The sequence below is a fragment of the Amphiura filiformis genome, chromosome 9 (genome assembly GCF_039555335.1).
Source record: "Amphiura filiformis chromosome 9, Afil_fr2py, whole genome shotgun sequence".
NCBI lineage: Eukaryota > Metazoa > Echinodermata > Ophiuroidea > Amphilepidida > Amphiuridae > Amphiura > Amphiura filiformis.
Window position 1 is genome coordinate 10,011,995 of NC_092636.1, and position 17,195 is coordinate 10,029,189.

Here is a 17,195-nt window from a genome sequence, read left to right on the forward strand (position 1 = left end):
TAATTGAATTAATCTAATATACCAAGGTTAGCAAAACATCCTTCTTTTGTCAAATTTGGTCGAAAGGCAGATTTATAGTGACATCATTAATATTAGTTGTCACCTATCAATAATAGTACTTATTGGTCCAGGTAACTTCATATTCAGCTATGGTTACATATTCGTTTAGATTTAACTTGTCAAAACCAATCTACATGTAACACAGGATTTGGACACGGGATGCAAGAGTTTATTCTTCTCAAACATGTCAGTTTATTGTCGGCTATTTGTTGTATAAAAGTGGAATTCACCATATAAAAAACCCTGCATAACAAAACAAACAAATTGAACACCAGATTTAGTATGTAAATTAAACAAAGTTGCGCAAACAAACAAATGTTTAACAGACTTAATCACTTCAAATATCAAATTCATTAAACAGAAAAGAAATACTTTTGGTTTATCAGAAATTATGCTGAACGAATTACTAAAGTAATTGCATGGTTTGAAACTTCAGATTACTAGAAAACATAATTGAATTTTGGAGTTTGAGATATATAAGATCAAAATATGATTATAATTGAATATAGAATATAATATAAAATAAAAGATTAAATACAAATATAGATTCAAACTGGAATGTAAATAGAAACACCACTAGAAAGCACACAGCAAAACAATTTAACTTTCTCAACCTGAACGTATAACAATATCAGTAACACAATTAACAAATTGTTCACATGATATAAACTACGTCTCCTGGCATTAATCCATTACAAACCATGACTATGAGTCTAAAAATTGAGTAAAGAATAATTGAAAGAGTAAATAATAAAGATTGTCAGAAGTATGCATGAACTACTTAAAAAGAATAACAAGTTCATGAAACTGTTTCCTAAAACACACTAACTACTTCTGATGGTCAATTTTACAATAATCAATGATAAACGAAAATAGTTAACCATTAAAAAGTCTACATTCAATTGGTAAACGATAGAATGCATTAATCTTGGACTATAGATAATAATATATTACCAAGACAAGGTACAAATATACATGGCTATTTACATTAAAACTATTCTAAACACAAGTTAAACTTTTGTCTCACGCATACATTATAATATGACAAATCGTTCAACCTTTAGCAGTCTGTTATCAATTCAAAACTTTCCAAAACTTTGAAGTTAAGATTTCAACCTGTACATAACTGGAAAACTACACCAAAGCGTATTAAGCATAACTTGAAACTCATCTCACAGGTTATTAACCAAACTAAACACTCTTTCAGAAGATTACTATACCAACTAAAGTGAGGTTCAAGTGACTGCTTACAATGAATGGAGTATAATACACTTGAAAATATCAAAACACAAAATAGGTTGCCATGGTAAAAGTTTTTAGCATGTGAATCCTATGACCTCAAAACACACTATTGGTCATGCTGATGTATACTCAATAAAACATATTTATCACAGACATAAGATTCTCAGCAAATGTTGAATGAGAGGAGGATGGTGAGGAGAGATTAACGATTAAAACTTCTGCCAGGGACAGAATTTGCGAACTTGGCCTCACCTACAGGTCAAGCTCAAGGGCCAAATATGCCTATATACTGTTGTATTAAGATAAATTGGTGCATCTTAATATCAGGGTACAATTTGGAGAATATTATTATTATGGTCCAAAAAATAATATAAATTCTTACTCTACAATGTTCAACAATCAAGCAGGAATATAACCACAATCTCATGGTACATGTTTCAACATACCTTATCATTACAAAGTTTTGAATTAAATCAAATACTGGAACTTACATTTTTTGCAACTTGCTACGTTGCGTCTGAAACCATCAGACTTCATCAGGCAACTGACCCGCTGGGCTGGTCATGTGACACTTTGAGACGGCTAGGGATCGTCTTGATGGCCCGGTCCCATGCGTGAGATAAGTTGTGTCTCAGTCCCCTTTCTTGTTAAGTGACGGCTGCTCTACTCTCTCCCAGATGGCTTCCTTGATGCCTCTCCTATGCCACTGTTCCTCCTTATCGAGAATCACTGCGTCCTCGGTGTCAATATTATGACCAGTGTCTTTAAGGTGAAGGTACACGGCGGAGTTCTGGGCCTCGTTTGAACTGGGCCTCCTATGTTGATTGAGTCTAGCTTTCAAGGCTTGTTTTGTTTCGCCAACATAGGCAGCATAACAATCAGCGTCACCGCACACTAACCCATACACTAAGTTTGAGCGTTTTTCTTTTGATTGTTTGTCCTTTACTTGAACGAGCTTGCCACGAAGGGTGTTATTTGGCTTAAACGACGAGGAAATCCCAAAAGCTTTGAGGTGTTTCTTTACACGTTCTGACAGTCCAGCTATATATGGGATTGTGACGCGAGCTTTGTTGGGTTGACCACCACCATCAGGCTGTTTTTGGTCTTTCCTGCTCTTGTTGGCTTTTAGAAAAGCCCAGTTCGGATAACCGCAGTTCTTCAGCGATTCTTTGATGTGGTCTTTCTCCCCTGGGATAAGTTCGTTCTCGCTTATGATGGTATCAGCTCTGTATTGTAAAGTTCTTATTACTCCCAACTTGTGTATCAATGGGTGATGTGATCCAAATTGTAAGTAATGATCAGTGTGCGTGGGTTTTCTGTAAACATTTGACGTTAGCGAACCATCGTTCTTCACACTGATCAGGCAGTCTAAGAAAGCTAGCGTGTCGTCTTTACAACTTTCCTGAGTAAATTTGATGTTGTCGTCTAGCTTATTGATGTGTTGAAAGAAACCTTCTAATTCGGTGCGCTCAATGATCACGAAGGTATCATCGACAAAACGTAACCAGAGTCTAGGCTTAACACCCGGGTATGATTGCAAGGCTTGCTGCTCGAAACTTTCCATACACAGGTTAACAACTATCGGGCTAACGGGGATCCCATCGCAACTCCATGTTGTTGTTTGTAAAATTTGCCTTGGTATGAGAAATAGGTGGTATTCAAACAGATGCTTACGAGTTCCACGATTTGATCAACATTCAGGTTTGTCCGTTCACTCAAGGTGGTATCATTGTTCAAACACTCCTTTACAACTTTCAGCGCAAAGTCTGGTGGAATACATGTGAACAAAGCGGTAACGTCATACGATGTTATTGTTTCGCCTTCGCTTAAAGTGATATCCTTAATTCGGTTAACAAACTCTTGAGTGTTTTTGATGTGGTGCGGAGATTGTCCAACAAGGGGGCCTAAGATTTTAGCCGCGTACTTTGCGAGATTATACGTTACAGATCCGATGCTACTCACAATGGGCCTTACAGGTATTGGTTCTGGCTTGTGAATTTTCGGGAGTCCATAAAACGCAGGTACCGCTGGCTCAGAGGGGGAATCTAACTGTCTCTTGTCATCGATGTTTATGGTTTTCTCATTAAGTATCTTAGTAGTAAACTCTGTTACCTTTTTCCTGTAACCACTTGTTGGATTATATCCTACTCGCTTGTATGTTTTTTTCGTCTTTTAGCAGATCATTGCACTTGTCATCATAGTCACACTTGTTCAAAACCACTACACACTTGCCTTTGTCTGCCGGGACTATGGCGATGTTTTCATCCTTGGTTAATTCCGACAGAGCCTTCCTCTCATCCTTGGTGATGTTTGATTGAGGTAGTTCAGTGTTACATAGCGTTTCACAGATCTTATGACGAAGTGTTTCGGCGTCCGATGGATTTAAACGACCTACCGACACGGCAGATTCAGTAACGGTGACGAATTCAGCAACCGGTACGCTCTCCGGTACGACGGCGTAATTTAAACCTTTGGCGAGAACACTGACTTCATCCTTCGTTAAATCGCGATCGGAGATGTTTTTCACCCATTTTTCTGAGTTAGAACCGAGTCCAGAGTCGCCGCTATTCCTCCAATCCTTGTCCAAATCCGCTCGCGAACTTATCAACTTTTGGAATTTTTCAAGATGGCGACCTTTCACCTTCCGATGTTGTGCTAACTGCGCATGGGTGGTGAATTCGGCAACTCTGTCGAAAGCGTCTCTTGGTAACGAAGCCGAAAGTTTCTGTGATGACTGGTCTTGTTTTTGTTTCAAAACATCAATCGTGAAATTTACCTGTCTAACTCTCTCATTTAGAAGTTTCCTTTCAGCGTTTCTTAGAATCTGATCAGCTTTGTGGCCGCTAACATTACTTTTGAGCTTGATGCTACGTGGTGTTATATGCTCATGTAAACAACGTAAATTGAATCTCAAATGGTTGCGGTAATTGCGATCTTTCTAGCCGTCTTCTCATAAGTTCTTACTTCTTGTAGGCAATCCTGCCCGAAATTGTTCTTGACAAAATAGTGAATATTCTCAGTCATCCAGTCGTTAAAATCACAAAAATCACATACCTTATCATTCATAGCTTAACTCTTCAGCCTAATCAAGTGCTCGAATTAATTTTAAACAATAATTACCAAACACCATTTTACTGATACTTCCTGTGCGCACTCATAACTAGTATGAACGATATTTCATTATGACCCAAAGTTTATAAATAAATTGCATCAGCAACATAATAATTCAACTTTTACACAAAACCTACATAAACCATTACTATGTTTACTATCCCGCTTGATAGTGATCATATTAACACATTATAATTACAAAAGAAACTAGAGATAATTTGCGCTCACAGAGCGCAGACAATCGCAAGGCATGTAACCCTTTAATGGCCGTTTGACCTGACCTTTGACCTTAATGTTTCCCGGGTCACGAGGTTTGTTGTCACCGAAATTAAGCCCCCAAACCCCTTACAGACAATGAAATTACGGTATAAGATTTGACCCCAGATAACCTTTGACCTGACCCTGCAAAGTGTTCCAACATATTCCCCCTGGTCATTAAGTTTGATGTCACCGAGTTTGAGCCTCGTACCCCTTACAGATGTCCAAAAATGCATTTCTAAAATTTGACCTTTGACCTGACCCCTACAAAATGTTCCCCTGGTCATGAGATTTGTTGTCACTGAGTTTGAGCCCCATATCCCTTACAGATGTCCAGAAAAGGAAATTGTAAGATTTGACCCAAGATAACCTTTGACCTGATCCCTGCAAAGTGTTCCAAAATATTCCCCTGGTCATTAAGGGTACATAACACAAAATAGCTTTCCATAGACTTTACGTGCAAAATAGGGGTTGCGTTTTAGGCCATAAGTCGAGTTACCTCTTACTTTAAAATATATATTTGATATCATCTTAATCAGAACAAACTTTTGCATAACATATCTGAAAATGACACAACATTTTCCGTCTACTTTTTGAAAAAATTAGCGTTATATAAAAAGGCCAGATTTTCCCGTGTTTACATCCGACTGCTAACCGCGTTTTGACCTCGTGTGTTCATGCGCCCATAATCGTAAACATTACTCAAATTTTTGCATTTTCTTTTCAAATTTGCAGAGATCACATTCACAAAATCTAGTAAAACACGATTTTTAACATTAAAATTGTTAATATTGTACCGATTTTCTTCAATTTTTATGCAAAGTTGGGACTATAGTCGTGATAAACTTTTACCGGAAACCGCTTCACAGGCGGATTTAGTGGTATGAACCCTTAAGTTTGTTGTCACAGAGTTTGAGTCCCGTACCCATTACAGATGTACAGAAAATGCATTTCTTAAATTTGACCTCTGCATGACCTTTGACCTGACCCCTGTAAAATGTTCCCCTGGTCATGAGATTTGTTGTCACTGAGTTTGAGCCCCATACCCCTTACGGATGTTGAGATAATGCAATTGAATACCTGAGTGGAAGAAGGGCCCAACTCCAATTTTTTACAAAAATGAGTTAGACCCAGCATTTTATTGTCAGCAGATTGTTCTTCCTTGTGTGTGAAAGATGAGCCAAAATCAACTCTCCAAATAGTCTTTCAAGTGCACTTAATCATGGTTTTCATGGAAGAAAGGCCCAACTCCATGGAGTTGGGCCCTTCTTCCACAAATATTGGGTTAAACAGGAATTTTGTTCATCCATGAAATCTGCTTTTTACTACAATAAACTTTCTTGACATGCTTCTACTTGTGCAATTAATGGATAATTACCAAATTTCTATTCTATTTATAACACATCTGCTTACGAAACTGGCACTTGCAGTATATTAGTGGAAGAAGGGCCCAACTCCAGCTCGTATTAAGACCTGTATCGTTGCCATGGAAACATATTTAATTTTGAATGTATGTAATATTGTATATTCATGTATTAAAGGTCCACTGAAGATGAAAACATTCTGCCTATAAAACTTTTCCAAATATTAAGTTTTTCCTTAATATCTCAAAAACAGTTTTTATGGAGTTGGGCCCTTCTTCCACTCAGGTATTCAATTGTAAGATGTTACCCCCTTAATGACCTTTGACCCCAATTCGTTGTACAACTTTTAGACACTGGCTAAAGGCGATGCAGGTATGCAAGTGACGACATTGTGTTATGTAATTTGTGGAAGAAGAAGCATTTTTAGTGAAAATCACATTTTGGTCATAATGACCTTTGGATGACCTTTGACCCCGAGTTGGTCATGTAACATTTGTGCCCCCACCCAATGGTCCTTGTGACCAAATATGGTCACATTGGCTTAAAGCATATGGCTACGATGGCTCGTTAAAAGTTTGACAGAAGAAAGAAAGAAAGAACTAGAGCTACTGTGGCTCACGAGCCACGAATGTCAGGCGGTGATTGATTCTGATTAGCATCGTTTGACCTTAGACCTCGGGTAAACTCATGCTATACTCTCCATGTGTCAAGGATCATTTTCTGCAAGTTACAGCTCGATTGGAGCAACTTTAAATTTGACCTGACCTTTGACCTCGGATGACCTTTGCGGTTTTATACTCCTGAGGTATTAGGGATTGTGTTCCCGGAGTTACAGGCTGATCGGAGTAACTTTAAATTTGACCTGACCTTTAACCTTGGATGACCTTTGCGGTTTTATACTCCTGAAATGTCGGAGATCATTTGTCCTGAGTTGCAGCTCAATCGGAGCAACTTTAAGTTTGACCTGACCTTTGACCTCTGATTACGTTTACGGTGTTATACTCCTCCAGTGTCAGGGATTGTTTTCCCTGAGTCACAGGCTGTTTGGAGCAACTTAATATTTGACCTGACCTTTGACCTCAAATGACCTTTGCGGTTTTACACTCCTGAAGTGTCGAGGATCATTTTTCCTGAGTTGCAGCTCAATCGGAGCAACTTAAAATTTGACCTGACCTTTGACCTCAGATGACCTTTACGGATTTATACTCCTTAAGTGTCAGGGATTATTTTCCCTGAGTTACAGGCCAATTGCAGCAACTTTAAATTTGACCTGACCTTTGACCTCGGATGACCTTTGCAATTTCATATTCCTCAATTGTCAGTGATCATTTTCTCGGAGTTACAGCCCCATCGGATTAACTTTGAATTTGACCTGACTCCCCCTCCTCCCCTACCCACGCTGCCCTCCCGCACTTTCCCATATAACCAAGCAAAAGTGCATTCCTAACACAGTTCCTCGTGCCTATTACTTGGTCCATATAGCAAATAGCACCCCCTCCCAAAAAAGAAAGAAAATCTCATGTGAGATCCACTGTCAGCTATCTACCCAAAACCACACCACTGCCCCTACACTAGACAATCTCTGACATGTTCAGTTTGGTCTAGTACTGTGGTTAAGATTTAATATGTTGAGACTTTCAAAATATTTATTATGCTTATCTCTCCTTATCAAAACAGCAGACAAGCTGTCTCCCTGCCTATAAGTTATCTGCCAAATTGCTGCCTCTAATGATAGCTGCTTCATTACATTTCACACAAATATTTTCACAAATGACCCCTATCAAGCCTTACATGAACTTTGACCCCAATCTGTGGTACAACTTATTTGAAGCTTGGGCCAGCGGTTCTTGCTGACCATGTTTGGTGGTCATAGCATGTCATTTAAAGGAGCAGTAGCATTTGTAAGATTTTCACAAAATGACCCCTAATAACCCTTATGTGACCTTTGACCCCTATCCGTGTAGAAGTTATATTAAGCTTGGGTCAGTGCTTCTTGTGGCCAAGTTTGGTCAAAATTGGTGCAAGCGTCTGGCACTAGTAGCAATTTTGGTTCTACTAAAGAAGAAAGAAAGAAGAAGATTTGAGAGCTTCACAGTATATCAGGCGGATAAATCCGCCTGACATAAAGAAAGAAAGAAAGAAGAACTGACCAAAAACAGAACACTCGCAAATTGGAAATTTGCGATTGTAATCAACTCACCCCAACTTAGGCTGAATATATCCTGATTATATCAAAGGTAGAACACATCGTCATCGTCAAAACACATAATTATTTCCATAATAATGTTGATGGTCAAGTTTAAGTACAATCCATCTTAGCACAGTGAAAGTGGGGTGTGCACTGTCCTGGGCTGACCATCCACGTAGCAGAAGAGGGTAATGTGACACTTTGGAACTAGTTCTCAAATTACAAAACAAGAGGTGGTGCTATACCAAACAAAATTTCTTTAAAAACTTCGATGTGAAAAACTACTTGTCACATAAAGTAAGCAAAATAATTAAGGTAGCTGTTGTGTTCACCCCTGTATATCCTAAATAAAGACAAATGTGTCAAAATTAAAACAAGCAGCCGATACCTGTACACTTTAGCTCTGATTTAAGATCTTATTGTTGAAATTGGTTGAGAACTAAAGAAACGGTAGTCCAAAACCTGATGAAGATACGAAATAAAAATATGTACTTTTGTGTTCTAATCAATGAAAGCACGACGCTAGTTTTTTGTGCTAATCAATGAAAGCACAGCGCTAGTTATCTTGTTCGCGAACGCCATGTGTATAAATCAATAGGGGCATGCAATGTGGCAAACTGCAACTTTTAAATCCCGGTTTTAAAAGCTTTTAAATTTGCATCTTCCCTGGGTTTTTGGATCCTCGTGTCTTTATTTCTTGAATAATGTCAACGAATGAGGTCTTAAATTCGAGCTAAAAGATGCAGCTATTGGTTGTTGGTTCCAATTATGACATATCTGCCTTTGTTTAGGATATACAGGAGGCGAACGTAACTGGTACCTTAATTTTTTGGCTTACTGTATATCAACATGATCAAGCGAGGCCCGAATCGAAGGAAGAAATAAGAAGAACATGACAGAAAGGGAATACCCATTTGAATTAATGATGATGACACCTTTTTCTAACGGTTGGTTCACCCCCCCTTGTATTTCTAAGTCAAACACTCCATGGAGTTTTTATAGCGATGCATAGTTATATGGGTCTCCTCAATAGTAATACCAACTAGACTTAGCTGTGGTCTAAGACCACGAACACAGCCGTGTTGTGACCCCTTAATCACCTTTGACCCCAAAATATATGAAAACCCCATAGACATCGGTTAATGTCAATGCACATGTCCACGTGGCATCACTTTGCTATGCTTTTGTGGCAGAAGGGATATTTTGAAGGTATATCGTTTTATACCGGAAGTAACCCCTTACTGACCTTTGACCCCAAATGTGTGTACACCATATAGACACTGTGTTATAACAATGCATGTGTGCAAGTGGCGTCACTGTCCAACGTAATTAGTAGAAGAAGAAGAAGCATTTTCAAGATTTTCGTTTTATACCGGAAGTGACCCCTTAATGACCTTTGACCCCAAATCTGTGTACACCCCATAGACACTGGATAATAACAATGCATGTGTGCAAGTGGCGTCACTGTCCTACAGAATCTGTGGAAGAAGATGCATTTTAAAGGTATTTCGTTTTATACCGGAAGTGACCCTTAATGAGATTTGACCCCAAATAAAAAAATACCACATATACATTGGGTGACTGCAGATCATGTGTGAACATATCGTTACTGTCCCATGTTTTACTTATCTAATAAAAATTTTGAAGGTATTTCGTTTTATACCGGAAGTGACCCCTTAATGACCTTTTGACCCCAAATCTGTGTACACCCCATAGACACTGAGTAATAACAATGCATGTGTGCAAGTGGCATCTCTGTCCCACATAATTTGTGGAAGAAGATGCATTTTAAAGGCATTTCTTTTTATACCGGAAGTGACCCCTTAATGAGCTTTGACCCCAAATAAAAAAAATACCACATGTACATTGGGTGACTGCAGATCATATGTGAACATACCGTTACTGTGCTATGTTTTACTTAGCTAATACAAATTTTTGAAGGTTTTTCGTTTTATACCGGAAGTGACCCTTAATGACCTTTGACCCCAAATCTGTGTACACCACATAGACACTGGGTAATAACAATGCATGTGTGCAAGTAGGGTCGCTGTCCTACGTAAGTTGTGGGAAAAGATGCATTTTTAGTTGAAATCACGTTTTTGACCCCTGTGACCCCTGCGTGACCTTTGACCCCACAAGTTTCATGTGACATGTAGGGGCATGGTCAATGATCATTGTGACCAAGTTAGGTCAAAATCGATGTAAGCATGTGAGTGCTAGAGCAAATGTAATGGTTGACAGAAGAAGAAAGAAGAACTAGACTTAGCTGTGGTCTAAGACCACGAACACAGCCGTGTTGTGACCCCTTAATGACCTTTGACCCCAAAATATATGAAAACCTCATAGACATTGGCTAATGTCAATGTATGTGTGCACGTGGCATCACTTTGCCATGTAATTTGTGGCAGAAGGGCATTTTGAAGGTTTTATGTCTCAGACCGGAAGTGACCCCTTAATGACCTTTTACCCCAAATAAAAAATACCACGTATACACTGAGGAACATCAATTTATGTGTGAATGTACCGTCTCTGTGCTATATTTTTCTTGGCTGATAAAACTTTTTGAAGTTATTTCGTTTTATACCGGAAGCGACCCCTTAATAACCTTTGACCCCAAATATGTGTACACCCCATAGACACTGGGTAATAACAATGCATGTGTGTAAGTGGCATCACTGTCCTACGTGATTTGTGGGAGAAGATGCATTTTAAAGGTATTTCGTTTTATACCGGAAATTACCCCTTAATGACCGTTGACCCCAAATAAAAAAATACCATATATACATTGAGTAAACACAATTCATGTGTGAACATACCATCACTCTCCTAAGATTTTCTTAGCTAATAAAAATTTTTGAAGATATTTCGATTTATACCGAAGTGACCCCTTAATGACCTTTGACCCCAAATCTGTGTACACCCCATAGACACTAGATAATAACAATGCATGTGTGCAAGTGGCGTCACTGTCCTACATAGTCTGTGGAAGAAGATGCATTTTAAAGGTATTTCGTTTCATACCGGAAGTGACCCCTTAATGAGATTTGACCTCAAATAAAAAAAATACCACATATACATTGGGTGACTGAAGATCATATGCGAACATACCGTTACTGTCCCATGTTTTACTTAGCTAATAAAAATTTTAAAGGTATTTCGTTTTATACCGGAAGTGACCCCTTAATGACCTTTTGACCCCAAATCTGTGTACACCACATAGACACTGGGTAATAACAATTCATGTGTGCAAGTGGCGTCGCTGTCATACGTAAGTCGTGGAGAAGATGCATTTTTAGTTGAAATCACGTTTTTGACCCCTTTGACCTCTGCATGACCTTTGACCCCACAAGTTTCATGTGACATGTAGGGGCACGGTCAATGATCATTGTGACCAAGTTAGGTCAAAATCGATGTAAGCGTTTGAGTGCTAGAGCAAATGTAATGGTTGACAGAAAGAAGAAAGAACTAGACTTAGCTGTGGTCTAAGACCACGAACACAGCCGTGTTGTGACCTCTTAATGACCTTTGAGCCCAAAATATATGAAACCCCATAGACATTGGCTAATGTCAATGTATGTGTGCACGTGGCATCACTTTGCCATGTTATTTGTGGTAGAAGGGGCATTTTGAAGGTTTTTCTTGTCTCGGACCGGAAGTGACCCCTTAATGACCTTTTACCCCAAATAAAAAAATACCACGTATACACTGAGTAACATCAATTCATGTGTGAATGTACCGTCTCTGTGCTATATTTTTCTTGGCTGATAAAGTTTTTTGAAGTTATTTCGTTTTATACCGGAAGTGACCCCTTAATGACTTTTGACCCCAAATCTGTGTACACCACATTGACACTGGGTAATAACAATGCATGTGTGCAAGTGGTGTCACTGTCCTACGTAATTTGTGGGAGAAGATGCATTTTAAAGGTATTTCGTTTTATACCGGAAGTGACCCCTTAATGACCTTTGACCCCAAATAAAAAAAAAAAAATACCACATATACATTGGGTAACTGCAACTCATATGTGAACATACCGTTACTGTCCTATGTTTTCCTTAGCTAATAAAAAAATTTGAAGGTATTCCGTTTTATATCGGATGTGACCCCTTAATGACCTTTGACCCCAAATCTGGGTACACCCTATAGACACTGGGTAATTACAATGCATGTGTGCAAGTGGCGTCACTGTCCTACGTAATTTGTAGGAGAAGATGCATTTTGAGTTGAAATCACGTTTTTGACCCCTATGACCCCTGCGTGACCTTTGACCCCACTAGTTTCATGTGACATGTAGGGGCACGGTCAATGATCATTGTGACTAAGTTAGGTCAAAATCGATGTAAGCATGCGAGTGCTAGAGCAAATGTAATGGTTGACAGAAAGAAGAAGAAAGAAAGAAGAACCTGTAAGAAAAAAGACACAGCCGTGACTAACGTCACGGCTGTGTAACTAGACTTAGCTGTGGTCTAAGACCACAAACACAGCCGTGTTGTGACCCCTTAATCACCTTTTTCTTTTACCTGTTTTTCTTGGCTGATAAAATTTGTTGGTATTTCGTTTTATACCGGTAGTGACCCCTTAATGACCTTTGACCCAAATAAAAATACCACATATACATTGGGTTAACACAACGCATGATTGTTCCCAATTTCCAAAAAAGGGGTATTTACACAGCCGTGACGTTAGTCACGGCTGTGTCTTTTTTCTTACAGGTTCTTTCTTTCTTTCTTTTTCTTTCTTCTTCTTTCTACACTGCCGTGACGTTATTCACGGCTGTGTCTTTTTTCTTACAGGTTCTTTCTTTCTTTCTTTCTTTCTTCTTCTTCTTCTTCTTCTTTCTTCTGTCAACCATTACATTTGCTCTAGCACTCACATGCTTACATCGATTTTGACCTAACTTGGTCACAATGATCATTGACCGTGCCCCTACATGTCACATGAAACTCGTGGGGTCAAAGGTCACAGAGAGGTCATAAGGGGTCAAAAACGTGATTCTAACTAAAGATGCATCTTCTCCCACAGCTTACGTAGGACAGCGGCCCCACTTGCACACATGCATTGTTATTACCCAGTGTCTATGTGGTGTACACAGATTTGGGGTCAAAGGTCATTAAGGGGTCACTTGCGGTATAAAACGAAAAACCTTCACAAATTTTTATTAGCTAAGTAAAACATAGCACAGTAACGGTATGTTCACATATGATCTGCAGTCACCCAATGTATATGTGGTATTTTTTTTATTTGGGGTCAAAGCTCATTAAGGGGTCACTTCCGGTATAAAAAGAAATACCTTTAAAATGCATCTTCTTCCACAAATTATGTGGGACAGAGACGCCATTTGCACACATGCATTGTTATTACCCAGTGTATATGGGGTGTACACAGATTTGGGGTCAAAGGTCATTAAGGGGTCACTTCCGGTATAAAACGAAATACATTCAAAAAATTTTATTAGCTAAGTAAAACATGGGACAGTAACGGTATGTTCACACATGATCTGCAGTCACCCAATGTATATGTGGTATTTTTTTTATTTGAGGTCAAATCCCATTAAGGGGTCACTTCCGGTATAAAACGAAATACCTTTAAAATGCATCTTCTTCCACAGATTCTGTAGGACAGTGACGCTACTTGTACACATGCATTGTTATTACCCAGTGTCTATGGGGTGTACACAGATTTGGGGTCAAAGGTCATTAAGGGGTCACTTCCGGTATAAAACGAAAAACTTTCAAAAATTTTTATTTGCTAAGAAAAACATAGGACAGTAACAGTATGTTTACACATTAATTGTGGTTACCCAATTCATATGTGTTATTTTTTCATTTGGGGTCAAATGTCATTAAGGGGTCACTTCCGGTCTGAGACGAAAAACCTTCAAAATGCCCCTTCTGCCACAAGTAACATGGCAAAGTGATGCCACGTGCACACATGCGTTGACATTAGACAACGTCTATGGGCGTTTTCATATATTTTGGGGTCAAAGGTCATTAAGGGGTAACAACACGGCTGTGTTCGTGGTCTTAGACCACAGCTAAGTCTAGTTACACAGCCGTGACGTTAGTCACGGCTGTGTCTTTTTTCTTACAGGATCTTCTTCTTCTTCTTCTTCTGTCAACCATTACATTTGCTCTAGCACTCGCATGCTTACATCGATTTTGACCTAACTTGGTCACAATGATCATTGACCATGCCCCTACATGTCATATGAAACTCGCGGGGTCAAAGGTCACGCAGGGGTCACAAACGTGATTTCAACTAAAAATGCATCTTCTCCTACAACTTACGTAGGACAGCGACCCCACTTGCACACATGCATTGTTATTACCCAGTGTCTATGTGGTGTACACAGATTTGTGGTCAAAGGTCATTAAGGGTCACTTCCGGTATAAAACAAAAACCTTCAAAAATTTTTATTAGCTAAGTAAAACATAGCACAGTAACGGTATGTTCACATATGATCTGCAGTCACCCAATGTATATGTGGTATTTTTTTTATTTGGGGTCAAAGCTCATTAAGGGGTCACTTCCGGTATAAAACGAAATACCTTTAAAATGCATCTTCTTCCACAGATTCTGTAGGACAGTGACGCCACTTGCACACATGCATTGTTATTACCCAGTGTCTATGGGGTGTACACAGATTTGGGGTCAATGGTCATTAAGGGGTCACTTCCGGTATAAAACGAAATAACTTCAAAAAATTGTATTAGCTAAGAAAAACATAGGAGAGTGATGGTGTGCTCACACATGAATTGTGTTTACCCAATGTATATATGCTATTTTTTTTATTTGGGGTCAAAGGTCATTAAGGGGTCATTTCCGGTATAAAACGAAATACCTTTAAAATGCATCTTCTCCCACAAATTACGTAGGACAGTGATGCCACTTGCACACATGCATGGTTATTACCCAGTGTCTATGGGGTGTACACAGATTTGGGGTCAAAGGTCATTAAGGGGGCACTTCCGGTATAAAACGAAATAACTTCAAAACAATTTATCAGCCAAGAAAAATATAGCACAGATACGGTACATTCACACATGAATTGATGTTACTCAGTGTATACGTGGTATTTTTTTTATTTGCGGTGAAAGGTCATTTCCGGTCTGAGACAAAAAACACTTCAAAATGCCCCTTCTGCCACAAATAACATGGCAAAGTGATGCCACGTGCACACATACATTGACATTAGCCAATGTCTATGGGGTTTTCATATATTTTGGGGTCAAAGGTCATTAAGGGGCCACAACACGGCTGTGTTCGTGGTCTTAGACCACAGCTAAGTCTAGTATTAAAACTATTACTCCCCACCCACCACCTTGGCGGCTTCTATCAATGGAACTTGGAATTGAACCGAAATGCAGAAGTGGGAAACTCACTATTTAAACCTACTCAGTTCAAATTTTACCTGCATGTAATATAAATAAATACATTCTGAATTGTAAGCACACTGTATTTCCCTTTCCAAAGATGAAATAAGAGTCTAATTTTTTTTAATAAGATACAATACCGTACAATAATTATGCGCTACACATGTGATACAAACATGGTTACAGGTAGGCCCTATAGGGGAAACAAGACAGGACATGTATCCTAACCAGTTCTGTGTTTGGTCTGTTTTTACGTTTTAGTCTGTATCCAAGTAAATAACGATGTAGTTAATAGTATGTTTCTGGCAATTTGCTTTGAATTAAGATCAAACTGCTTTTAAAGCATATGTTTTGGAACGCATCGTTGATTACTCCCACCCTTTTAAGTGATGTCAATTTCATGTCTCTTGCAACGAATTAAGCTGAATAATTTGCACAATCAATGGGGCTTAATGAAAATTGGGGCCTTTGGAAAAATTTGACTAAGTACTCGTTTATTGTTTTATTGTTTAGATTTTCCGTTTTGTGAGCAGCACTTTAATTCATTATTGCGCTTGCTTTTCATACGCTCTGCTTGCTTGCTTGCTTGCTTGCTTGCTTGTTTGCTAGCTTGCTTGCTTGCTTGCTTGCTTCCTTGCTTGCCTGTCGAATATAACGCTTTTACCCATGCTCTCGCACAGTAATAATGACAATAATAATAATAATAATAATAATACATGTAATACTACTACTACTACTACTACTACTACTACTACTACTACTACTACTACTACTACTACTACTAATAATAATAATAATTATAATAATAATAATAATAATAATAATAATAATAATAATAATAATAATAATAATAATAATAATAATAATAACGCAGATTCACTAAGGTAAATGTTCTTTTTTCAAAATGATCGGAAACTTTTATAAAGCGATTTTTTTCTAGTAATAATGATAAGATTGTTCAAATATCTCTGTGCGTGATAGAACGTGCTTTTCCTTTATTTACGTTTTGAGCTTCATTAGCCTTGAAATTGAAAGAGATTCTTATTCTTATTGAATTCAAGAATGTCAGATTTACCTATTCGAGTACTTCAATACCTTCATGATTATTATCCATGATAAAAGAATAATATTGTTTAGTTAGTAGTAGTTATAGTAACTTGGCAATTACTGCGAGATGAAGCTGAATAACAATTATCAATGATGATGATAAAAATAGTTTTCATCGCATTTCCAAACAATTCAACTGTGGAAAGCAAAAAACACTTTATATAAATTATATTTCTACTTGTCATGACAATAACTCAGCATGACTAGCACACTAGTGATAGGGCGTTTACTGTTAAATATTGGTCGTGTTGCAGAGAAAAGAAGTTTGTTAGATGAAAGAAAAAAGCAAGGTACACGAACTTGATGTGGGGAAACAAGTAAAATGCAGAAAAGACAGTAAGTTTGATAGCCAAAAATTACCAGTTCCAAGGCCCACAAAAGTGCTAAATCTGCAAAAACAACAAGGATCAATGGGAATACAAAAGTGCACAAAAGTGTTAGAGGCCTTTATGACCACAATAATTATGTGTTAAGATTATTATTATACCTAAT

General features: G+C 38.3%; 1 protein-coding gene across 1 annotated transcript; it reads right to left on the minus strand.

Moving 5' to 3' along the window:
- Window positions 1–715: 715 nt before the first annotated feature.
- LOC140159958 (uncharacterized) lies at window positions 716–4,368 on the minus strand. The gene is made up of 4 exons (XM_072183226.1): window positions 4,357–4,368; window positions 3,531–4,186; window positions 2,010–2,936; window positions 716–773 (listed from the first exon to the last, which is right to left on the minus strand). Exons 1-4 carry the CDS (start codon window positions 4,366–4,368, stop codon window positions 716–718), a joined length of 1,653 nt encoding a protein of 550 aa, XP_072039327.1.
- Between the last annotated feature and the right edge of the window lie 12,827 nt (window positions 4,369–17,195).

Bases quoted from the DNA above. Each gene is read 5' to 3' on its own strand.
- LOC140159958 (XM_072183226.1), bottom strand. The intron at 2,937-3,530 runs GTGTGTAGTGGT...TCTCATACCAAG, and splicing joins GTCCCGGCAGACAAAGGCAA to GCAAATTTTACAAACAACAA. The intron at 774-2,009 runs GTGGCATAGGAG...CTCAATTTTTAG, and splicing joins ATTCTCGATAAGGAGGAACA to ACTCATAGTCATGGTTTGTA.